This window comes from Pelodiscus sinensis, chromosome 10, assembly GCF_052426305.1.
Source record: "Pelodiscus sinensis isolate ZL-2025 chromosome 10, ASM5242630v1, whole genome shotgun sequence".
Taxonomy (NCBI): domain Eukaryota; kingdom Metazoa; phylum Chordata; order Testudines; family Trionychidae; genus Pelodiscus; species Pelodiscus sinensis.
The window spans coordinates 37,380,912-37,407,383 of NC_143061.1; the positions used below are offsets into that span (position 1 = coordinate 37,380,912).

General features: G+C 44.1%; 1 protein-coding gene across 1 annotated transcript in view; it reads right to left on the bottom strand.

The window, feature by feature from the left end:
- COL4A3 (collagen type IV alpha 3 chain) overlaps positions 1 to 26,472 on the bottom strand; it is a 131,934-nt gene that overhangs the window by 98,635 nt on the left and 6,827 nt on the right. The window contains exon 2 of the mRNA XM_075937590.2: positions 4,061 to 4,117. Coding sequence (XP_075793705.2) covers positions 4,061 to 4,117 — 57 coding nt within the window. The remainder of the gene's footprint in view (positions 1 to 4,060; positions 4,118 to 26,472) is intronic.

The following is a 26,472-nucleotide window of genomic DNA, read 5'->3' on the forward strand; positions in this document are numbered from 1 at the left end:
ATTAAACATTAATATCAATAAAAAATAAATAATAAAAACAAAAACCAGAAACATGTAAGCTAAGCAAGAAGGAGGGAACAGCTTATTAATTTTCTTGGAGCAAATTTTCTCATTACTTTATAAAAATACCTATGAAATGGAGTTTTGTTTCACAATGGATGAGTACTCTAGAGATTTCATTTCTGATGGAATTTGTGCCCAATTAATAATTTTGTTTTAAAGCATCACCTACCTCCATTCTTAACAAGTCATGAACATCATAATATTAGATTTATATGTAAAAAGAATACAAAAGGAGGGAAATGTAGTAAAGGTTTTGGCTATGGACAAGTGGAAATCTCTTACGCTGTGTCTAGACTACATCCCTCATTCGACAGAGGGATATAAATTAGACACTTCAAAATTGCAAATGAGGTGGGGATTTAAATATCCCGCACTTCCATTTGCATAATGCGTCATGGTGCTCTTTCGAACAAGCGCCATTTCGAAAGTAAAACTGTGATCTAGATGTGGTTCTTTTGAAAACAGCAGACTTTTTCAAAAGATCCTGTACTTCTCAAAAAATGAGGAGTCTAGATCGCAGTTTTACTTTAGAAATGGTGCTTTTCGAAAGAGTGACACAATGCGATTATGCAAATGAAGCATGGGCTATTTAAATCCTCACTTCCTTTGCAATTTCAAAGTGTCTAATTTACATCCCTCTGTCAAAAGAGGGATGTAATCTAAACACAGCCTCTATCTACCCCTTTAAAAACAATAAAGATGTTTAAGGACTCTCTGACATGCAACAAAATTTAAATAAACAAAGAGGCCAATTTTCTTCTAGAATAACTCCTGTGTATTTGGATCCAAACTCAAGAGATATGAAATGTGTTATAAGGTATCTGTGGGGTTTGTATAATAAACTATTAAATGAGGCTATGTCTACACTGCAGAGCTATTTCAGGATACCCCTGGTACCCCAAAATAGCTATCCCGCGTCTTAAGAGCAAGCCCATTATATCAAAATATAACTGGCTCACTATTCCAACATCCCTGTTAACCTCATTGCATGAGGGTTAAGGGATGTTTCGGAATACCGCTTTATTTCAGAATTTGGCGCTGTGTAGGCATTGCCAAATTTCAAAATAAGCTATTTTGAGGTAAGGGTAATGTGTAGATGCATCCTGAGTTGTCTGGTTATATTTAAGAGACAATGTGAGTGATGAAAAATCTTTTATTGGACCAACTTCTGTTGATTCAAGAAGAGAAAAACTTTTGAGCTCACATAGACCTCTTCTTCAGATCTGCATGAGTTGGAAAGCTTGTCTGTAATACTAACTGAAATTGAACCAATAAAAGTATTTGCTCAACCCACCTCTTCTCTCTAATCTCAAGGTTCAACATGACTACAACAAACTATAACGGTTACATTCAACACATTTCAAGGAAAATGAGAGATCATCATGCAATACCGAGATCTGCCACTGGATGGGGAACAATACTAACTCAGATGGAGAATTTTATCATTACAAGGCTGAATATCTTGCCACCTCACTCTATCCCTGCCCTGTCTAGTACCCTGGCTCTGACACTTAGAGCTTCATTCCCAGATCCTGGCTCTGGCTTGCTCCCTGGACTGGATAACTCAGTTCCTGATTTTGGGCTCTGGCCACTATACTTGGGCTCTGATTTGGGTTCTGCTTCAATTGCTAAACCAGTCTCCTGTTCCAAAGGATTAGGCAAGAACAGCCTGATTCTTAACATACTGAGTAGTATGCTTATCTGTTGAGAACCTTGCTCATTTTCATGCATCATTATTCGCTTTATCCTACTTCTTGTATTATATAACTGACACAGATCACCACAGATCATCTGTGATCTTGAAAGGTTCTTAACATTCTGCCATTTTTAAAGCACATTAAATTATCTGATTATGATATCCCTTCCTTGCTCATCTTCAGACCCACCCTCATGCTAATCACATATTAATTAGCTACTTAATGTACAGCAAAACAATCGGAAAATTCAGAGATATTAGCAGCTGTTTAATTTAGGCATGTAAGCGACTAATCAGATAGTCAACTATCCGATAATCAAAAGCTTATCGGATAGTCGACACACTTGTTCAGTGTTTCTCAACCTTTTTTTTAATAAAGTACCCCTTTTAAGAAAAGATTATAAGTACCTCCAGTACCTACAGTTTTCAAACACACAATTTTTTCTACCATTGCAACACATTTGTTTAAACAACTTAATTGTATCCAGGCAGGCGATGAAATGTTTGGGTGTAAAAAGTACAAAAATAATAAAGCACTGTAAAACTTAAAACAAAAATTCAGTTTTCTCCAAATTTCAGTTGTGTTGACGTACCCCCCAGACTTCACTCAAGTACCCCTAAGGGTACTCATACCACTGGTTGAGAAAAACTGCACTAGTTAACAAGTTGCTTCCCCCGCCTTGCTGTCTCTATCAGAAAGAGGCAGCAAGGGTGGGGGGAAAGAGAAAAGGGTCCTGGGGGGAGCCGGCTTATAAGCCAGTTCCCCCCAGCTGCAGCTCAGTGGGAGGGGGCAGTGGCGCAGCGGTGGCATTCCACATTTGAAATGTACAAGAGTCCCCACTGGGGCTCTTGTACATTTCAAAGTGGAAGCACCACATGGAGTTCAGGGCCAGGGGGGGACTCTGAGCCGCTGGTCCCAGGCTCCATGCAGTGTTTCAATCTTTGAAATGCACAAGATCCCCTGCTAGGGCTCTTGTACATTTCAAAGGTGGAACGCCACTAGCTCTTGCTACATTTTGAAGAAGAAGAGCCCTTATCAACTCATTGAATAGTCGATGGAAATTCCATCGACTAGTCAATTAGTTGATTAATCTAATTTTAACATCCCGAGTTTAATTCATTACTTATATTTTTCCTTCAATGGGTGGTTTCTATTATTTATTCTCATTTTCACAAAATGTCCCTAATTTATCTTGATCAAATTAAAGTTAGATCAGACCAATTAAAAACATGAAAATGTACATTTCAGGATTTTAGGGAGAAACAACTGTACTTTTACTTTTATTTTGTTTTGGGGGGAGTGGTGCTTGTGAACCTCTGATTTTTCTAATATGTCTTTTTATTTTTACTTTAAGCAAGTTTCTATTTGTGCAAATTTTGTGGAGTGCATTTGCCCAGCTAAAATGGATAATGAGAAGTAGGTTTCTTCTTTTGAGATAGTGAACCAGAGGAGAAAAGTCCAAATTTCTTGTAGTTAAGAACTTGGGGAGATGGTTTTAGGAATAGTCTGGATTACAGAAGTTATTGAGATCACCCTGCAAGGATACCAAGGCTGCCGGAAACCATGCTTGCAGGCTGACTACTGGTATCAAAGCTCTGAGACATAGCAGCATAACAGTAAGGTGCCCTAAGTTACAAAGCAAGTGGTGACAGAACCCCTTACTGGTCTGGGTGATCCCCCAAATGTCACACAAATCTTGGGACCAACACAGCTTCGCAAGTGCAAACAAAGTCACTTGCTGGAGTTCAACTTAAGATGAACAGTTTGTCAAGAGCATGGAGAGGTCGGGAGAAGTTGCTCTTCTGACTTTAGTAACATGGAAATCTGAATAACTAAATAAATAGAAAAGATTGTAAAACTTTTATGTTGTTCCTAGTTAAACAACATGTACAGAGTTCTTCTGAGGTAAATAAGTGAATCCATCTTATGTTGTCTAAAGCAGTGGTCCCCAACCTTTCGAGGTTGTTGGGCGCCAGGGGGCGTGGCCGTTTGCCCGCCGGGCACCAGGGGGCGTGGCCGTTCGCCTGCCGGGCGCCAGGGGCAGGGACACTTGCGCCCCGAGGGGCGGCCCCCCCCATAGCCGCATGCCCGGGGGCGCCCCCCCCATAGCTGCATGCCCGGGGCCGGTGCTCCCCCCGCGGGCACCGTGTTGGGGACCACGGGTCTAAAGAATCCTTTACCAGAAATATCTGTTTGGATCACCCTCCAGTAAATTCATTCTGCCTGTCATGAATATGTTATTAATTTGTACCAATGATTTATTCAGTAGGGAGAACAGGATAACATATTTAATCTCTTACCTTATTACCTTTCATTCCATCACAGTAGCAGTGACTTTTACCCTTGCAGACACAGTTCTGAAAAAGAAAAGATAGGAACTTTACAATGAATGGAATTATGTTAATGTGCTGTTTGATGAAGCACTTAAGTCACTAACATCAACTGTTTCTGCCTTTCAGAAGCAATCCCACAATGCCCAGGACTGGCACCTAAATTGGTGCAAGTGCTCCTCATGAGGTCGCACACTGCCGATACAAGAAGCATAGTGTGAATATGCAAAAAGCAGTTTAATTACTGTGGTAGCTATAGATCAGGTTGACTTAATTTTGTAACATAGCCTTGCCTTAAGAGAGTGTGTGAAAGAAACAGTGTGTGGTTGGGAGAAGTAGGAATATAATTCTGGGTTACAATATTAATTTTTTCTCCTTTGGCTCAATCTAGTTACAAACGCTTTCTCTGGCTTCCTCATGTTGCATCTACATACCCACTCTGTATCTCAGACCCCTATACATCATGATAATGAAGGGCCCGATCCAGTATCTCCTTATGGACCCAGTCCGCAGCCACACATGAGCAGGAACCACATCCTGTTACTTTCATGAGTGAGATATCAGGTTCTAGCACCCCTGCCTATGCAAATGTTGCCAGTGTACTGAATAGTATCCTTAGGAGCTACTAGTGGCTCCCCTCTGAAATCCCCTTACCCTTTGTCCTATCTTGCCCCTTCTCCCACGCCAAACTCGCCATGGCTAGGGCTCTCACGGCTGTGTGCCTAAGGGAAAGTGAGAAAGCATTGTCTCTAACGTGCATAAATCAAGGTTATGAGCGCATTCAAAATAGTTCCTCTGTTTCTTTAGCTTCTGCAGATGTGCCCTTGAGAGTCTCCTCCTTCACATTGCCGAGCAGCTCCATCTGATAAGGAGAATAACTAGGCGGCATAAGGGCAAGATGTTCAGGAGGTTCTGCAGTCATCTGCTGCTGTTCCTGATAGCAGGCAAAGGGCATGGAGACAGACTATCAATGACAAACTCAGAATCGACAGCTGGGAGAGGAAACAGGGGCAGGAGCAGATGATACAGGGTCTCGAGAACCAAACAGATATGACGAGGTCTCGGCCTGTGCTGCAGACTGAACACATGCATGTTCACCTCCCCTTGCAGCCTATTATGGAACAGTTTTCCATGCCCTCCACAAACTCCCTCCCTAAGTAATCAGTAACTCCCCACACACATTCCTCGCATCAAGATCAGGTCAGATGGGTCCAGGAGGAGCACGTGCTCCTATTGAAATCTGGAAAGCCTCCAAGGAGGATCCACTGAGCCAGAAAACCAACTGATTACTTGGGAGAAATAAAAACGGAGGCAGGTGTAAAAGTTAAAGGGCCAAAACAAGGGAACTAAAAGGGGACACCAAACAGAGAGGCCGGACAGTGCCCACTGCCCCTTGAAGGCATCAAGAGTGCCAGCAGATGCTGTCCAGTGGAACTCTGCCCAGATGCGTGAGTGGATGCAGGCATGGAAATAGGCCCCACGGTGGCAGGCCCCTCCCTCAGCCAACTTCTACTGCCTGGTCTTATAAATGGCCGTTTTGGCCATAGACAGGAGAAGGTTGATGAGAAGGTCCCGCAACTTAGTGGAGCTATGGATGGGGTGTGCAAAAATCTGCAAGTGAGGGGAAAAGTGCAGACACAACCTCAACAAGAGGCTCTGGAGGAGCCAAAAGAGGCTTACAGGAGGGTAATAGAAGACAGGTATATTAGCCCCAGACTAAATAAGCCTCCTTTCCTAGGGTAAGCTAAAAAGGACTAATCCAGAAGAATCCGACACTTGCCAGAAATAAATTAGGGCCGATAGGCCAATTAGGACACCTGGAATCAATTAGAAATGGAACCAATTAAGACAGGCTAATCAGGACACCTGGAGCCAATGAAGAACCAGTTGGTATTGGTTAAAAAGACTCCCCCTTCTGTTATCTCACGGCAAGGAACTTGGGGTAAGAAGGCACTGTGGAAGGTCTGGGTGGTACAAACATTATGAGAAACCAGCAGGAAGAGCCTGTGGTAAGAAAGGTGCTGGAGAGGTGATAGGGAACTGGCCCAGGGAATTGTTGCTGTCACACAGCTGACACTGGTGACATTACAGACAGCTGCTATCACAGAATTCCTGGGTTGGGACCTGGAGTAGAGGTGGGTCCAGGTTCCCCCAGTTCCCCAACTTCCTGTTCCCCAAGCATGAGAGAGTTGATCTGGACAGTGGGACACACCATAGGGGATAGACTAATGGGAAAAGGGTCTGTCCTGTCCCTGAACCACTCGGAGGGACAGTGGAGTTTACAGGATTTGGTCTCCTTTCTGTTCCCCATGCTGACTAATAATAAGAGTGGCTAAATAAAGGGCAAGTTTGTGCCCCTAGGGAAAGTATTCAAACCGAGGGCTGCTGTGAACTTTTGAGGTGAGAAATCTGCCCGAAAGAGAGGGAGAAAAGGCTTTGACTCACCATGCACTCCATCCCTAGGGCCATGTTTCCCAATGACAGCTGGGCATTCACCCAACAGCAACAACCTCAAAAAATGCTCTTCACTGCCATCCCCTTTGTAGGAAACAGAAATGTGTCTACAGATGTTTAATAAAAATGTACTTAGAGAAAGAAAATGAATCTTTTTGTCTCCTACACTAGGTGGTTGCTGATGAAATTTATATACAGTGGCAATTGGTGTATTAAAAGAGTAAAATTAATGCACATGCAGCAGTCCTTATAAAGGTCATACTACGGTGCAAGAAAGCAATGCCTGGCTCAGTGCATTACAGAAAGACATGTATCTGGGGCTTACTGTAAAAATGTTCTTTCAAAGCCCTCCTGATTTGAATAGCCTCCCGCTGAGCACCTATAATGGTCTGGTTTCTGGCTGTTCAAAAGCAGCTGCCAGCCAATCTATCTCAAGGCTCAGACCCTATAGAAACTTCCCTCCTTAGCTTCACAAATGTTACGGAGAGGAGAACAGGTTGCTATGACCATGAAAATATTTTTCTCACTGAGGTTTGACCTGTGAAAAAGGCAGCACCAGCAACCCTTTAATCTGCACATTCTGCACCTGCCGAGCTTGTATTTGAAGCACTCCTTGCTGCAGTCAAGATTTCCAGTGTAAGGCTTTATGTGCCATGGGAGCAAGAGGTGGGCTGGGTTTGCCAGATTCATAATTGGCATTTATACCTTCCCAAATGGAATCTTCTGGTGTGAAAACAAAGTCCCTCCTTGCAGCTTTCTTTACAGGGTCCAGTGTTTCTGAAAAGGCATACATCAAATGGCTCCAGAGGTATAAATTAAAAGGAAAGAGGTTAAAGACTGAGGCAAAAGGAAATGTTCTTCTGGAAGTTTCCATAAACTAGAGTGAAAGTAATATTACACTTTGGAACCAGATTCTTATTCAGTATGCTTCAGGTAAAAGATGTTACAAAAATCACAATGTTTGTTCAACAACTATTTTTCCTCCCACACTAGTTTTAAATGAATAAAACTCCCTAAGCTTCAGAAGAGTCACTCCTGATTAACACTGGTGCATGAGAGACTAGTTTTACAAATCTCTTGTGTTAATGGCACTTTTAGAATACTTGCTACTGAAATTAGTAGCAAAACAGACATTAATTTCAATGGGAACAGGGGCAGGCCCATGAATTATAAGGAACAATCACAAAGCAAGCGTCACTAATGCCATGTGACCCATGACAGCAGCCTATTTTCCACCTGTAAGTAAGAGAATAGACATTAAGTGCCCCTATCCCACAAACACATGTTATGAAGTGATTAATCTTTACTGACATGTGAGATAAGGCTATGGGAGTGCTAACTGCATTTAATGATAGGGCCTCATTCAATGGTGAAACTCCAAAACAGCTAATGGAAAAGCTAGTCAAGTTACACTTATTTCCAGTATTTTAAATATCATCATTTAAAACTAATTTGGACAGTATCAAGATCTAATATTGTATATGGATCTTATGAATGGAAGCCAAATGACTTTGTGTAAGGCACATATTGTACCAATGCACAAGTTAATATAGATTTCTCCATAATGATAAAAAAATCCCTTGACATCTACTCAATAACATACACTTGTATAGCAAAAGCTAGTACAAGGCATTACTGTTACACTAGACTGTGTTTTAAATGACAGAAGCCAGGAGAAATACATGGGTAGCAATAATAAAAATAAACAAGAGTGAAAATAATCCTTGAAGGAAGAATTCAAATATTGCTTTCAACCATATATCAATGTATTTTAGAGTAAGGGTATGTCTACACTACCCTCCTAGTTCGAACTAGGAGGGTAATGTAGGCATACCGCACTTGCAAATGAAGCCCGGGAAATTCAAATCCCGGGCTTCATTTGCAAGTGCGGTATGCCTACATTACCCCGCTAGTTCGAACTGGCGGGGTAGTGTAGACATACCCTAAGACCCTCTCTACCATTTCCCTCCCTTCTCCAGAGCTTTCTTGGGCTGAGAATTCAGTGCTTAGCCACAGATCAAACATTAAACTGTCTAATTAATCATATACAAAAGATACAGATGGCAGAACTAACTAGCTATCATTACCAGCTTTGTCACCACTCAGGAGTGGAGAGTTTTGCGGGGCCCAGAGCAGCACAATTTTTGCGGGGCCCCCCTTTGGAGAAAAAATAGAAAAAAGGTGTCAAATGCGCAAATCGAAGGCTATTTTCATATTAAATGTGAATTGGGTAAATTTGATAGAAACTTAATTTAGTTGGATAATTTTTATTTTAATTATATTGTAAGTTATTCTTAAACAAAATTCTGCATTAATAATTAAAAATTTTCATTTGTATTTAAGTCTATTATAGCTGTCTTTTGGCAGCACATTCTTCAATTATGTCCTTAAAGTCCACTTCTTTACACAGGTCGTTTTCAATCGATATAATCGAAAGACCTACAAAATGCTCCTGGCTCATAGTAGATCTGAAGTAATTCTTTATTAGTTTCAATTTTTCCATAGTACCTTTTAGACTGAGATTACATTCTTCAAGTTCTCTTTTTTTCTTTAATTTCTGTCTTCCCGACAAATATTTTCTACCTGCGTCTCTCGCTCTGCTAGTCATTTTATAATTTGGGGTTGTCAGCGAATTTACACTTATAAAATTGTTACTTATCTGTAAAAAACGGAGTGAGTGACATAGCGCATGCGCCATGGCTGCACCTGAAAGGTAGTAGCGCGTGCACAAATCAGTTTCAATCTGTTGCCCGTTGCGTATTCACATTACTTCATTGCACATCTTTCACATATCAATATTAAATGTTTGTTATTACAAAAACTAGCCAATAGCCTGTCATAAGATGGGATTTTCGGGTCTCTCCTCCACGTCTGTCTCTCTCTCTTTCTCTCTCCTCCTCCTACTGTCCCCCCCCAGCTCTCCTCTGTCTCCTGCCTCTCTCTCCGTCTCTCTTTCTCTTCTCCCCCTCCTGCCTCTAACTCCTTCTTTCTCTTCTCCTCCCCTCCTGCCTCTCACTCTCTCTTTCTCTTCTACTCCCCCTCCTGCCTTTCACTCGCGGAGTCCAAACGGCTGCTTGCACTGCTTGCTCCCGTGTGGTGGCCCGGCTGAGCAGTGCAGAACTCAGCCGAGCGCCACAGTGGGAGACGAAGAAGGGCGGGGTGGTGACATACACAGCCAGAGGGCAGGACCTGGACCCTCTGTCACACCCTTTGCCTCCCGCCGTAGTGCTCGGCTGAGTTCTGAGCCGCTCAGCTGGCCCGCCGCATGGGAGCAAGCGGCTGTTTGGGCCCCACACACCACCCTTGTGCTGCACGGGGAGCACGGGGCCCAAACAGCCGCTTGTGCTGCTGCTTGCTCCCATGCAGCGGTTCGGCATGGGGTCTATTGAAGCGTGGGGCCCAGGGCAGCTGCCCCGCTTGCCCTGCCCTATATCTGCCGCTGTCACCATTACCTGTGGACAGACCAACATTCTGCTGCATAACTTGGAATGCTATGAAACTAAGGTTAGGAGGCCTGTCTTCTGGAAGACTACAGACAGTCTCAGTACAGTGCACTGGTAACTACATTAGCCTTGGCTTTTGTGCAGATCTCCAGGGGGAGAAGAGGGCACAAGGAGCTGTTGCAAAAATAATTCCACAGTGTGTGTGAAGGAGTAAAAAGCTGTTGCCTCTCTGCATTCCTGGACAACATTAACAGTCCAGATAGACGTGAAGTGGAGGTGTAGAGGCAGGATTCCTGTTACATAATCCTTCCTCACCCTAAGGGCCCGAAGCAGGCAGTTGCTCCACATCACTCCCTGCTTACATGGCATAACTTGCTGCAGAATTCCGTATTACTTAAACTTTGTTCTGAGCTTAAATTTCACTCTGTGCAAAGCATCTTTTGACCCAAAATGGGAAGCATCAAACATTGTCCAGATTAAGTCTGTTTAAATGTAGGTTGCAAAGTAAATAAATAAGCTCTGGTCTATACTAGGGAGTTACATTGAAATAACTCCCCCCATTTTGAAATAACAAGCTGAGCGACCACACTTATTTTGAAATAAGGGGCTGGGTTATTTTGAAATAATAACTCCTGATTTCCATGAGGAATAACACTTATTTTGAAATAGTTACTTAGAAATGGCGGTAGTGTGGATATTCCAGTGCCATTATTTTGAAATAACTACTCCCCAGAGTAACTCCCCAGAGCTTCCTGGGGCTCTAAGTTGAGGTAGCACATCCACATTAAGGGAGCCTGACTTGGACTAATTTTGAGACTTCCCTGTAGTGTGGACATGCTATTTCAAAATAGTTATTTCAGGAGTTATTATTTAGAAATAAGTTATTTCAAAGTAAGTTCCTACTGTAGACATGCCCTACGAGAGAACTAGGTTGCAGATAAAAGCAGACAGCAAATTCTTAAAAGAAATAACTGCCTCTACTCAAGCTCATTGGTCAAATCCATGTGTGAGAATTACTCATTTTCCAAGCTAGCCTTTTAAGGAGTTAAAACATTATCAACTTAATTATTTGGAATGTTTGAAAAAGGCTCTCTCTTTGTTGTTTGCCAACTGGTAATTGCTGGAGTGCAGTAAGGCTCTGGTTACACTTGCAACAATGGCCAAATATGACTCCTAGTCCCCTACATTGGTTTCATCTCAGCTCAGAACTCCCTCTTGCCAAGGGAGTCCTCAACAGGGGAGAAGACAATAGAACAGGGCTACTCAACTTTGGAAACCCTGGGGGCCACAATGATACCCACAGCACATGCCAAGGGCTACAAGTTAAGTGTGTTTGCATATATATGCAAATAGCTTCTTTCACACAGACAGGCATGAATACAAAGATTAAGGCAAGACTACATAACACGCAGGCCCCATTTAAGTCAGTTCTGATATTAAGAAAATGTGATATGTACCCGATTTGAAAAGCCATATGGCAGCACTTTTAATGAGCAATGATAATCCAGGAATTTAACTACTAAAACATATCAACAGAAGACCGTTATATTGACTACTTTTTTGTTTTGGCTTCACAATTTTAACAAATCAAACAAAAACTGCCAATACAATATTTACTGAAATGTAAGTACATTCAGTGTGAAGTTAAAGGCACTGAGGGGAGAAGTAGCATGGCTAGAAAAGGAACCCAGGCATCCTGTTTCCCAGGATCCCTTCCTTTCCCCACCAAGCACCAACTCCCACAGAGCAGAGACTGGAGCCCCCAAATCTAATCAACAGACCCACTGCCCACCTACAAGAAAGAAAAGAAGCCAGAAGTTTTAACGCCCAGTTCCCTGCTCTAACCCAATGCATCCACCCCTCCCCAAGAGCCAGGCATCCTCCAGCCCTCCCGCTCCAACCCAATAACCTTGCCCTCCTCTAGAGCCAGGCACCCCCCAGCCTCCCTGCTCTAACCCAATGCCTCACCCCTCCCTCAGAGCCAGGCAACCTCAGCCCCCCTGCTCTAATCCAATGCCCTTTCCCTCCCGCAGAGCCAGGGACATAAATCTAGCAGGGCAAAGGGTAATGCCCTGGGTCTCACTGGAACCATGAGAACTGGGGCCCGTGACCAGAGCAGCTGTGAATGGTCCAGGCCTGTGGCTCTGAATGTTCCATTGAAGGCACATGCTGCTTCCTCCTTCCTGATCCCCTTTCAGGGCAAAAAATCCTGGACATTTTTTGCCTTTTAACAAACTCGTCCGGATGGTGATTTAACATGTAAAAACAAGGACATGTCTGGGAAAAACTGGATGTATGGTAACCCTACCCAAAGGCCCAGCGCAGACCTCTCACACCTCAGCCTTGCTTCCTGGCTCTGCTGCTGCCTCGCCATGTGCCTCGCTATCCAGCTCCCCGCTGCCTCTTGCCGCCCGGGCAGCTCTTGCTCATGTGCCGACGTGGCCTAGCTCAGTGCGGTACCACTCGACTCCGCTCGTGGGGAGGCACTGCTGCTGTGGCCGACGCAACAGGTGTGCTCTGCCACCACCTCTTGCTGCCCCCCTGCCAGCTCCTGCGCATGTGGATTGGCTCAATGTGGCGCCGCATGGCTCGGGTCACCAGGAGGCGCTGCCACTAGAGCCCACAGCAATGAGGCAGGCACGCGGCCCAGGAAGTGGCTCAAGGCGCCACGGGCCACATACAAACAGGCCGCGGCCCAGATGTGGCCCACGGGCTGCATGTTGAGAAGCTCTGGAATAGAATCAGAGAGGATTTTGGCTCCTTTGTGCCATGGAACAAATGGAACTTAGCTGACTCTGTGATTCTTTACATAACATGTTTTCAAATACACAAAGTAAATTATTAGAAAAATAGCATTTTTTCCTTTTCTTTCATTTCTACTAATCTGTTAGTTGTAACAATAGAAAGTTAGGCGTTTCAGATAGAAGTATGTTTTTAAAGTTGTTTGTGTCCCTTTAAAGAATGTCTCTATAAGAAAAACAAATACTTTTCATTTTTTGGACGAGATAAACTGTACCTTCATAGTCACTCAGGATAAGAAGGTGCTTAAATCAGACAGCCAGTCTAGCCTAGTCTCTGTGGGCTACAAATGCCCATGTAAATTTTCACCATGCGAGTCACTGAATGAATTACAGACTCAAGAATAAAACATTAGAGGTTAATGCTCATTATATCTCAAAAGGAGTAAGTTGCTAATTAAGCCACAAATAAATGTAATTGTCACTTGTGCTATTTTATTGCTAAAATCTAATACTTCTAATCTTTTAGTCTTTTGCTCACTTCATTTTCCACCACCTTAATTTATTATAATATTAAATAGTAATTACTGTTCTTTAAAGGTTAGGAGTGAAACCCTTCTTGTCCAGTACTCGACCACAGTAGGTTTCCTTGAAAAATACTGTGGAAATAGGGGGAGCAACTACAGAGGGGGAGAGAAGTTTGGAGCAAAGCAATCTGGGAACTTCTAAGGAAACTCATGGTGCTGCCAGATGTACCCAAGGCTGGAGTTCCATGAGTGAGGTAGGCTCGAACCTCCTGCTCCTCTCCTTGGAAAGTGTTCAAGTGGGCATTTTGAGGGGTTTTTACCTCACCTCTTTTTCCCGATCAGAAGAAATGAAATCCCCTGACTCCCATGGCAGAAGTCCAATCCTGGGGCATTGCATGCTGGAAATTAAGAGGACTTCATAAACAGCAGCCTTCCAATCAATGAACGAGCGAAAGAGAAAGCAGTTTAGGGTCATGGCGCTTTCCAACAGGCAATTGTGTATTTTACATAATTGTGTATTCTTTGAAAAGACTTTGAGGAAGATCCCTCAGATATAGTTCTGTTATTGGGAGGGGGAAGAGGGGAAAGGGAAGGATGAACTAAAGCTCAGAGCTGCGGGAATTTTGTTAGAAATCCAAGATGAGCTTTTTATTTTCCTGTCTTACCTGATAGGCAGTTACAAATCAAAAGGAGACAATCTGTGTGTGAAGTATAATATTTCTATTTCAGTTTCTATTCTCCTTAATAATGTCCACAATAGATTCCCTGGTAATAAGTGGAAACTCACATATTGCTGATCCTACTCCTGACCACCCTACCGCATTTAATGTAATAGGAATTTTAAAATTAAATAAAAAAACAATGCAAGATAGAATGGGCAAATAGTCCTGGAGTTTTATTAATGGTAGTACTAGGAAGTGCATAAACATATAACAGAGACAGACCTCAGCCCCAAAAGCTTACAATCTAAGTAGGTGTGCTACTTCTCACTCTACTACAGAAACAGGAGGTAAATTCATGCATCAGTTGAAGACACTGTCAGAATGGCTTAAGTGTTTGTTGGACAAAATTTTCTTAATTAAGCTCACTGTGCACTCTTTCTGGGGAGAGTGAGCCTGCCACTGGGGGTGAATGAGTATTGTTGTAAAACTGTTTTATTCTCCTCTCATACTAGTTTTTCAATTTGATGGTCCTGTTCTGCAATTCTTGCTCAGATGACTCATTTGGGGGTCAACCACAGAGCTGGCTGACCAGGATCAGTGTAATCAAGAACATTTAATTTCTCCCCTTTCCACTGAAACATCTGCACACATGGAGGGGTGGGTGGGCATGGAGAATACTTGGACCAGATGAAGATTTATAGCCTTGTAATGTGTTTGTGGTTACTCTGAAGATAATTTAGCTAAAATCCTACGATTTGTCAAGTAGTGTATGAGAATAGGGTGGTTTAAATAGTTTGGGAGCAGCATATTGGTGCTCACTATTCTAGATTGCAGAAGCTGTTTAAAACCAGTCAGAACAACAGTATAGCTAGGCCTTGCATGTCCGTCTACATTTAGCACACGTTTTGGGGGGATCTGACTGTACCCATGTGGTTTCTTCATATTGTTTTTGTTGGATAAAGCGCAAAAGGTACAAATGGCACTTATTACCTTTCAACAAACACAATAATACTTATGCTGCTATTTTTTCTCTTTGGCTGTGTCTAGACTGGCAAGTTTTTCCACAAAAGCAGCTGCTTTTACGGAAAAATTTGCCAGCTGTCTACACTGGCCGCTTGAATTTCCACAAGAACACTGACTACCTACTGTAAGAAATCAGTGCTTCTTGCAGAAATACTATGCTACTCCCGTTTGGGCAAAAGCTCTCTTGCGCAAATCATTTGCGCAAGAGGGCCAGTGTAGACAGCACAGTACTGTTTTGCGCAAAAAAGCCCCGATGGCTAAGATGGCGATCGGGGCTTTTTTGCGCAAAAGCGCGTCTAGATTGGCACGGACGCTTTTCCGCAAAAAGTGCTTTTGCGGAAAAGCGTCCGTGCCAATCTAGACGCTCTTTTCTGCAAATGCTTTTAACGGAAAACTTTTCCGTTAAAAGCATTTGCGGAAAATCATGCCAGTCTAGACGTAGCCTTTGTGTATTAAGACAAAACAGGCAAGATTCTTGTATCTGTACTTGCAGTAATTAGCATTCTACTGCAGGTACATCAAGCACTATTCAGTATAATTCAAAATCTGGCCCAAAGCTTTTAAACTGTTAGGCTGGTAGAGTTTTCATGTATCCCCTGTTGTTCCTTCCCTATGCTTGAAATCACTCAAAGCAAAAAGCCAGATTAGACTAAACAAATGTAGTCTTCAGTAAGAACTATGTTGGAAAGTGTTCAAATAAATCCCCTTCTTCCCCACAAAACATAAAAGAAAAAGAAAGGTTAGCCAAAACAGTCCCTGAGAATTTGGTTTTGTGGAGAGACTTTTGAAAAATTTTGATTAGCTTGTTCTGCTGCCAACCTTTTGTCCTGCTTCACCTCCTTACTCCTTTCATAACGGGGAATCATTGTAATAGGGCAACCTGAGAACCAGGAACTATATATCATCCAATTGGCGAGAAGTCAAATTTTACTAACAAGTGCCATGATTATCATCACTTAAGCACTTCGCATTACTCCTCCCATCCCCATTCATTATTTGGTGGACACAGGGATATTAATTTATATTGTAGGTCTTCTGGTTCAAGGACTTGTCTTTTTGCATGTCTGTAGAATTCTTACCATAGTTTTGTACACTATAGATAATATTATTTTAAAAATGGGTCCTTGAAGGCCACACATAAGGAAAAAAAGAGGCTACACAATAGAATACCATACCACCAAACAGTCAGAAACCTTTCCTTGCACAAAACATAACTGGTAGTAATGCAGTGTAGGAAAAAGGGTGCTGACCTTCTGAAAGCAAAGGGAGTCAGAAAAATTACTATATGCAGAATGATCCGCTTGCAAAGTGATGTAAGTTCTGGCATAGTTTCCAGCACAATTTAACACTGAGGCCAGACCTACACTAGGCATGTGAAAATGTAACTGTGAACACAACCATCAAGGTTATATGCAGGCTATTGGTAAGCCTCCTGCTCTGCCCCATGCCATGCTGCTGCCTCGGTATTAGAAGCAGCACCATGGGAGGCGCAGGCGGGAGCCACCTGCCCCCCGCATGTAATTGTGTAACCACTGACATTTTCAGTGGTTACACATTTAGTTAATTAAATGCATTTTAACATTTTGCAAAGGATAAGTTCGAATTAAGATATTCAACTCCAGCTATGTTAATTACGTAGCTGAACTTTGGCACCATCCCCACAGGGGGAAGTCAATGGGAGAAACACTCCTTGTGAGGAGCAGGAGTACCATCATCAATGGGGCCATCCTCAGTGTTTGATTTAGCAGGCCCTTACTAGACACACTAAATCAAATGCCAGAAGATCAACCTCCAGAGCGTTGATCCACAGGTAAGTATAGATGTGGACTGAGTAAAACAATATTAGCTTTTTCCAGAAGAAACCTACAATCTATATCTTAATTTCTTTTAATACCAATAGTTCTAGAAGCTCCAAAGCTGTGCAGGCTACATTTTTTTAAATGTTCACTAATATTGGGTTAATCTGGGGTGAGTCTCATGGTGCGCTCACAAAACTAGAGACAACTTTTACAAATGTTTGCGGCAATCTGGTTTGCATTCAGATGTCAGGGAATGATATAATGAAACCTACTGCTCCAAATCCCAATAGGTTTTGTTATGTCAGCTTCCTCTATGCAGACCTGTGTAAAAGTGGAATGCATATGGCCACAGTTGGTAAATTTTCATTTGAACAGAGGGAAAGAATAGCAAATAAACTAAGAAGTTAGCCTCTCTGTACCACTTTTCATGGAAGCTTCTGTACCCCGTCACAGAACTGGTATGTCAAAAAAGAACTACAATACAACTATAAAGCAGAAAAATACAAAATCATAATATAAAGGATCAGGTGAAATGGAATCTTTTCAGTGTATCTAAGAAGTGTTGTGGTTTTAAACAGAAACAGCTGACATTTAGTTTTGTACCTGATTTCTGAAAACATGTAATCTATGCCAACATACTGAGTTGTTCAATCAGCATTTACTAAACTTAGAACTGTACCTGCTCCTTTTTATGTGGTTTGTGGTGGATTGGTGACAGCTAATTATAGAGAATGAAGGCCAATACAAACCAACGCCTGGAATACAACCACATTTAGAGGTTGATCCTGCATTTCTTAATAAATTTAGAAAAATTCCCACTAACCTCAGGAATAGGATTATATAAGAATTAACCAACACAACAGCACACTTAAGGAGGAGTGTTTTTTTATAGATTGGTTGATGGTTATATATTTTCAAATGTACAGCCTCAGTGTCAAATAGGGAAACTATGCAAATCACAGCAAATAATTAACAATATATGAGTGTTCCCAAAAGCATGCCTAAGAGCAATAAGTGCTGTAACTTGGAAGGGAAAGTGCTGTCTAGCATCTTGGCTCATTGTCAAACTGTACCATTCTGCATCACATGTATATCAGATACTGGTATAGATATGCTTATAAATCAATGACAGCATAATTATGTTAATTTTTTTCATAGAAGATTAGGGTTGGAAAAGACTTCAGGAGTTCATCTACTTCAGCTCCCTGCTCAAAGGTCCATCCCCTAGTAAATCTTTCCATCCAGGGCTTTTTCCAGGGAGAAGCTATATGCATTAGCTTCATTTGGTGTGCATTACCTTCCCATCTGCTCAGCAGTCACCATAAGGGGCAGAGGAAAGGCTCGACTAACTGCAAACCTTTCCAAGATTTTCTGCATGGGGAGGAGAAAAAGCTGCTATTCTCTTGCACAGTAACCTACCATGTAGATATCACATACAAGGAATTAGTGGGTGATTTTATTCTTCCTATGCAAGCATGTAAAGCTTTACTATGAAGTTGCACCTAACATGCAAATGTGTGCAAAAGTGACCTACTCATTCTTCGTTTAGATTCTGCTCAAAAGAGCTAACAACCTATCTTTTTTGACTCTCAGTCAATATTCCTTCTAATCTTTTCCATCCAGGCGTGGATTTTTTCCCATCTATGTGTGGAATAATTTTTTTATGTGCATCCCACCAGTAGAAACAAAAACTTAGCTGGGGGCAATCTGCTAATTAGCCGGGCAGCACTTGAATCTCTCCTGAATGGCCACATAAGCACCCAGCTTATAGGGAACACTGCTCAGAATATTATAAAAAAGATGTCTAACTTTCAAGTATTATCTGAGCAGATAAAGTATCACCCTCCTGAACGTTTCTGGAAGTTGAGATTTCATGAATGATTAACAGGGAAACTTAATCTTAAACAACAGAGGTTTTAGTTTCCACTTGCAGAGAATAAATTCTTCAAGAAAGTTTGTTTCTACACAAACTGATCTCTGAAGGACAAATGCATTGAATTAATGTACTTTGTACATCATTTATGTGATTTCATTTCACAATATAAAATATACTTATGCCAATAATTTGGTATCAAAGATATTGTAGGTAAACTGAATGTACATATTGCTACTCATATCTGACTTTGGTGTATTACATGACAAATTCTGAGGTGATCTGCTGAGTTTCATTCAGTATAAAAGAGAGAAGTTGGCTCTCAAGCCCATTCAATACAAGAGGCACCAACAGAATGAAACAATACAATGAACCTCCATAATTTTGCAGCCTACTTACAGAGATTAGGTATGTAGACACTCTGAAAAAAAAATCGCACTAGGTGCCTATCTGCATCTTTAGGGTCATAAATATCTGGTATTTTGATACCACAATGATGAACACAGTATAAGAACTTAAAAAGACAAATTAAGTTTTCTGAAAATGGATTTATGTATCTACAGACAATAAATAACAAATCTGGCATTTACTTCTAGAACTATCTGATAAAGTATGAAAGTAGATTAATAGAGCACATTAATCCATTTATTCAAAACATTCAAAACATTCAAAAAATGAAAAATGTGTCTTTTCAATGAACTTATTCTATAAGGGTATGTCTACACTACAGCACTAATTCGAACTAACTTAATTCGAATTAGTTAATTCAAACTAAGCTAATTCGAACTAGCATGTCCACATTGAGTGGACCCTGAATCGAGGTTAAGGATGGCCGGAAGCAGTGCCAGCAGGGCATCAGATTAGGACTTAGAGCGTGGAGCTGCTGTCTCAGGCTAGCTGAGGGCTGTGCTTAAAGGGACCCAACCCCCACCCCGGACAGACAGTTCTCAGGGGTTCCCCGCTCGCTTTTCTAACTCGATGAGGGACAGCAAAGCAGTCCTGGCTTGGAGTGCCCTGAATGCCCACACTCGGCACATCACAGCACTTGGCCATCAGCCCAGCTGCACTGTTACCAGATTTGCCCAATACTCTGGGGTATGCTCATTTATCAGGGTTACCCTTATGGGACTGGGGGAAGGTTGACAGTTCTATCAGTGTGCTGTTGGTGCTTACTTGGGCTCTCATATGGAGCTGAATTCTCCCTGCTGCCAATTCCCCCTCCCACTGGAGCTCTCCTGCAGGAACTAGGTTCCTCAGGATGGGGTTCTTCCCACCTTAGCAACACACACAGACACCCACACCCACTAACAGAGCATGTCTGAGAGGACTGGGTACTCAGCACTCACAAGCTGACCCCCATCATATGTCCCTGGACTCAGCTGGCTGGGTTTCACAGCAATGCCACACTGCACCCTCATGTGCCTTTGGACTCTGTGGGCTGGATTAAACAGCACTTTAAGCTGCCATCCTCATAAGCCCCCAGGTTCAGCACCCCCTATCCCCACTTTCACACCACAGTCATTCACTGGTAAACCACACGATGAGCAAACCCCACAGGATTTTGGGCACTACAGGGATCTTTTACTTGGGTACAAGAAGCGTTGTTGCAGAGCGAATGGGGAAGCCAAAACAACACCCCTTAAGGAAGAATGAGCAAAAGAGAAAGAAAGAGAGAGAAGCAACCAGCTTAACAATGAAAGTGATTTATTTCTGAGTAGTGAACAGATATCAAACAGTTACAATATTAACAGTTTACATAGGGCAGGGTCAGGAGGCTATGCTTAGAGAGATAGTTGATGAGAGAGAGAGACCTCACCACTCCACGGAGCTTGCACTGATCGGGGTTCCCATTTGATGATGGTAGCCGGGGGGTCCAGAGGGCAGGAGAGAAGCAGAACAGAGCCCCCAGCACGATCAGACAGGAGATGATGAAGTCTCAATGGAACTGATGCAGTTTAAGTCCAGGTATCAGAACAGTTTTCTTGGGGCAAGAAGAGGAGTTTTTATAGGGATAGTTCAAAGAGAAAGAGGAGAGACAATAGAGTCTGATCACCCCTGGTTATGGGTGATGTTCCTTGAACGAGCTCACAATGCAACTGGGCAGTTTCAGTATTTTAGATGTCAATAGGATCGTTACTAGAATTGGTCTGATAATGACTAATTTGGGTGTGAGCAGGCCTAGGTTCATTAGCATCTGGAGCAGGGATTTCCCATCAGGCAGTGCTTCTCTGCTTTCGGTGTCCCATAGTTCAGTGCGGTTCCTGCCTTGGAAGAGCTGCTCTCCATTCTCTATGCTAATGAGATGTCCCTCTGTTCCATCTTTAATGCAAATGAGGCTGGGGTGTTTCCTTAATTATATCACCCTTGTCTGAAGCAGTTTCGGGTGCGTCTTCCCCAGCCTTTTCATTGCTTTGTCTTTGATTATAGCAGAGGCCTGAGGGAGGGGAATGGTTTTCCATGAATGTCACTCCCTGACTCCCCAAGAGCACAAGGCTGACAGGTGACCATGTTCTGGTTCCCCAAGAATCACAGAGCTGGTGGGTAACAGCACTTGCCGCAGGCTGCCATCCTGGGGGGAGGTCAATCGGGGAGCTGCAGGAGAGTTTCCACCCCGAGGAGCCCGCAGAGCCACCCCAGTCCTCCCCATCGGGGGCTCATACCCCATTCCTCCCTCACCTCCTTCCACTTACTCCTCCCTAGCCCCCCTTCCTGATGTACAAAATAAAGGACATGTGTGGTCAAAAATAGAACCTCTCTTTATTGAACAAAAACTTGGGGAGACTGGGAAAAGGAGGTGGGAGAGGGGAAGAGAGAGGGTGGGAGAGGGGAGGAGGAAACCTGGGAGGAAGGAGCTGGAAGAGGGAAGCCAGGGGAAGAAGGAGGAGAGGAAGTATCAAACTATGGTACGCCATATCTTCAGTACTGTGTATAGATGTGATCTCCTCACCCCAGAAAAGATATTTTGGCCTTGGAAAAGGTTCAGAAAAGGGCAACTAAAATGATCAGGGGTTTGGAACAGGTCCCATATGAAGAGAGGCTAAAGAGACTGGGACTTTTCAGCTTAGAAAAGAGGAGACTGAGGGGGGATATGATAGAGGTCTCTAAAAGCATGAGTGGTGTGGAAAGGGTGCATAAAGAAAAGTTCTTCATTAGTTCCCATAATAGAAGGACTAGAGGACACCAAATGAAATGAATGGGTAGCAGGCTTCAAACTAATAACCGAAAGTTGTTCTTCACAAAGCAAATAGTCAACCTGTGGAACTCCTTGCTGCAGGAGGCTGTGAAGGCTAGAACTAGAACAGAGTTTAAAGAGAAGTTAGATAAATTTATGGAGGCTGGGTCCATGGAGTGGTATTAGCCAGGGGATAGAAATGGTGTCTTTGGCTTCTGTTTTGGAAGGCTGGAGATGGATGGCATGAGACAAATGGCTTGGTCATTGTCTTCGGTCCATCCTCTCCAGGGTACCTAGTGTTGGCCACTGTCGGCAGACAGGCCACTGGGCTAGATGGACCTTTGGTCTGACCCAGTACAGCCATTCTTATGTTTTTATGTTCTAAGCTCAGGGCTCAGGGTCGGGGTCTCACTCGATCACCTTGATTTTTATGTAAACCTGCTCCTGGGTGGCAAGGCTGGCAGATATCCTGCCCTAGACGGCCACTTTCCTGTGCCTAGTGCGGAGGTCGTGAACGTTGGAGGCTTCCCCCCAAACCTCGATGAGGTCCACGATCTCCGCACTAGACCATGTGGGCACCCGCCTCTTGCGGCCCTGGGCAGGCTCCTGGGAGCCACCAGCCTGGTCCTGGGAAGAGGCGGAGGGCTGTGTGGCAGCGGGTGGCTGGCTCATGCTGTGCCAGGTGCAGGGTCTGCTGTCTGGGTGCTGGCAGGTTTGCACCTGGCACGGGCACCATAGCCAGACCGTGCCCCTTTAAGGGCTCCGGGGCCGGGAGGGGGGCAGACGAGTTTCCCTGGTGGTGCCCAGAGTGGCCACCAGGGCAAGCTGGGGAGGGCTAGCCTCCCACTAGTTCGAATTAAGTGGCTACACAGCCCTTAATTCGAACTACTTAATTCGAACTAGGCGTTAGTCCTCGTAGAATGAGGTTTACCTAGTTCGAATTAAGCGCTCCGCTAGTTCGAATTAAGTTCGAACTAGCGGTTTGTATGTGTAGCGCCTATTAAAGTTAATTCGAACTAACGTCTGTTAGTTCGAATTAACTTAGTAGTGTAGACATACCCTAACATCTGCTTCTGTTTGTCAACACCTTTCAAACCCTTCACTATATCTGCCATCAAATATACCTTCTACAATTCAAATTGCCAAATTGCATCTTATAGATTACTTTATACCATCTTTTCTTTGTCCTACAAATCCACCTATTTTATTCTTAAGGATGTTATCATTCATTATTATATTGTCCACAGGAGTTAGTCACACAATTTGCCTAGACCAGTGTTTTCAAAGTGTGGTCTACGGGCCACAAGAGACCCGCGACCCTCTTGCACGTGGGTTGGGGGCTCGTGACTCACTCCCCGCCTCTCCGCCCCCAGCTGGAATACCAGTGACAACTTCTTGCTGTGGGGGGAGGGGTGAACCTTGCAGGTCAGATCTGGCTTGTGGGAGAAGGAAGCAGCTCCACACATTGCCATCCCCCCTCTCTTTTGCTGGGGGAATGGCAGCACTGAAACCACTTGCCTGGAGGCTTTCCCCACTGCTGCCATTGGCCAGAATCACAGCCAATCAAAGCAGCGGGGGGTGATACTTAGGAGCAACAGGAGGCACAGAGCCAAGTAAGTGCCCTCCTACCCCCTTCATGCTCAGATCTTGCACCCTCAACCCCCTCACATACTCCTCTCTTGCCAAGACCCTGCACCCCCACTAGGGATGTGAATGGTTCACCAGCTACTCCAGCCCCTACCAGTTAACTGTGGGGGGGCGGGTGTCATAGATGGAACACACATCCCCATCTTGGCACCTGAGCACCTTGCCAAGAAGTACATAAACCACACGGGATACTTCTGGATGGTACTGCAAGGGTTGGTGGATCACAAAGGCCATTCCACTGACACCAACAGGAGATGGCTGGGAAATCTGCATGATGTGCACATCTCTAAGAACTCCCTCCTCTTCAGCAAGCTGGAACATTTTTTCCCAGACCAGAAATTACAATCGGAAACACTGAAATGGCAATAGTGATCCTTGGCAACCCAGCTTACCCCTTGCTCCCATGGCTCATGAAGCTGTATGAGGGCAGCCTGGACTGCAGTAAGGAATAGTTCAATTACAGATGGAGCAAGTGCAGAATGGTGGCGGAAAGTGCCTTTGGGCATTTAAAGGGAAGGCTATGCAGTCTACTGACTAGCCTGCTGGTGGGGCAAGGGAGAACACAGCAGGCTCACTGCTGTTCCTGCTGCAATGAAAAGTGAACAACGGATATTACAGGAAATACACTGTAGAGTGTAACACCTAATCTGTTAGAATAAAACTGTCTAAAGACAATTGGGATGTGTTATGTACAAGGCCACAGTTATGCTTATAAGAGGCCACTATACAGCAGGTACATATCAGAGTTTTATGGGGAGCAGCTGGACTTGGATTAGTGGCAGGCATGGTAAGAGACAGGCCAGAGCAGAATCCTGTGACTGGGAAAGAAGAGGGGGTCCCAGTGTGGCAGCAGAGCAGGGCAGGGGCTCACATGGTGCCTATGTGTTTAGCACCTAAAGATGTTAAGTAACGGGTAAATGACTAATCATGTCCTCCAGTGGTTCCCAGGGCATGGGCTCAAGAAGTTTACTGCAGAGACAACAGCTAATAGCTTCCCCTGCTTCATCCAGGTTGTGATATCAGTCTTCTCCTAATCACACAGGATATGTCTACATTACAGCGTTATTTCAAAATATCTTATTAATTTGAAATGTTACTTTGAAATAACGTGTCTACACACAAAATGCATTTCGAAATAGCATTTTGCTATTTCAAAATAGCACGTCCACACTGAGTAGATGTGAATCGCATTTAAGGCTGGCCAGAACCAGGTCCAGCAGGGCATCAGGTCAGGTGTTACTATGTATGGCTGCTGTCTGAGGCTATCTGAGGCCTGTTCTTAAAGGGACCCCCCCCAGACAGCCAGTTCTCAGCTTTCCCTGCTTGCTTGCCTACCTTGATGAGGGACAGAAAAGCATTTTCTTTCTGTGTGCTCTGGTTGCCCTCACTCAGGACACCACAGCACTCTGCAACATGGAGCCAGAGCTGCCCCGGGCACTCTGGTGCTTCTCATGGATGCGTTGCTGCTAGCCTGGCTGCACTTTCTGCAGGCTGCCATCCAGGAGGTCCATCGGGGGGCTGTCAGTATCCAGGAGGCCCTGCGGGAGAGCTTCCACCCTGAGGAGCACTAAGAGCCTCCCTGGTCTGCCCCACTGAGGGCTTGTGCCTCATTCTTCCCTCACTTTCTTCCACTTACCCCTCCCTAATCCCCCTTCCTGATATCAAATAAAATACATGTATTTTCATGAACACAAACTTTCTTTATTTAAAAAAACTGGGAAAGAAACTCTGGTGAGACTGGGGAAAGGAGGCAGGAGAGGGGAGAAGAGAAGGTGGGAGGGGGAGGGGGAAACCTGGGAGGAAGGAGCTGGAAGAGGGAAACAAGGGGAAGAAGGAGGAGGGGAAGCTCAGGGCTCAGGGTTGGGGGTCTCGCCAGACCAACTTGATTTTCATGCAAACCTGCTCCTGGGTTCGCATGTGGCCTTTGGTGGCCAGGCTGGCAGCTATCCTGCCATAGATGGCTGCATTCCTCTGTCTAGTGCGGAGATCATGGATGTTGGGGGCATCCCCCAAACCTGAATAAGGTCTATGATCTCCACCCTGGACCAGGAAGGCACCCACCCTCTCCGGGCCATGGCAGGTTCCTGGGAACTGGCAGCCTGCTCCTACGGAGCGGTGGAGGGCTGGCTGCCAGTGGCTTGCTGGCTCATGTTTTGGGGCCACTGGGTCAGGGCTGGCAGGCTTGGAGCTGGCACAGGCTCTGTGGCCAGAGTCAACCCCTTTAAGGGCTTCGGGGAAGGGGGAGGGAGAGGATTGTTCTTGGTTGAGGTTGGAGTGGCCACCAGAGCACCTTGGGAAGGCTGGAGGCCCCCTATTTTGATATAAGTGTCTACACAGCACTTATTTCAAAACAGCTATTTCAAATTTGGCATTATTCCTCATGGAATGAGGTTTACCAAATTCAAAATAAGTGCTCCGCTATTTCAAATTAATTTTGAAATAGCGGTTTGGCTGTGTAGACGCTAGTAAAGTTATTTCGAAATAACGTCTGTTATTTCGAAATAACTTTGCTGTGTAGACATAACCCACAGAGTAATAGGGAGCAGATGCTGACTCAATGTGGCCAGAACCCTGGACCTTATCCTGAAATGCTTTGTGCTGCAATGACACCAAACCACTTACTGATGGCTTGGCATGGAAAGGTGTCCTATCGTGGGGGACGGAATAAAACAGTCCTTCCCAGAAGCCTTGTGAGAAGGATTAAAGAGTTCCTTATGGAGATGTGCAAGGAGGATTCCCTCTCTGTTTCCAGACATATTAACAAGCTGTTCTGAGGATCCTCCCTCCCCAGCTATGCAGGCACAGTGGCTGCTACAGATCTTACACGATTGCCTTAACTCACTTTTAGCAAGATAAAAAAATGTGAACTCACAACAAATGCCCTCCCCGGGATAAGTACCCGACTGTGAGATGTCCTGGAAGTAGGGGATTGTCTCCAAAGCTATAAAACAGGTGTGGGGAACCTCAGGCCCAGGGCTGGATGTGGCTCTTGGCTTGTCTGGCTCTGATCCCCAAGGCTCAGGGCCCCTCCTCAGCATTGGGGA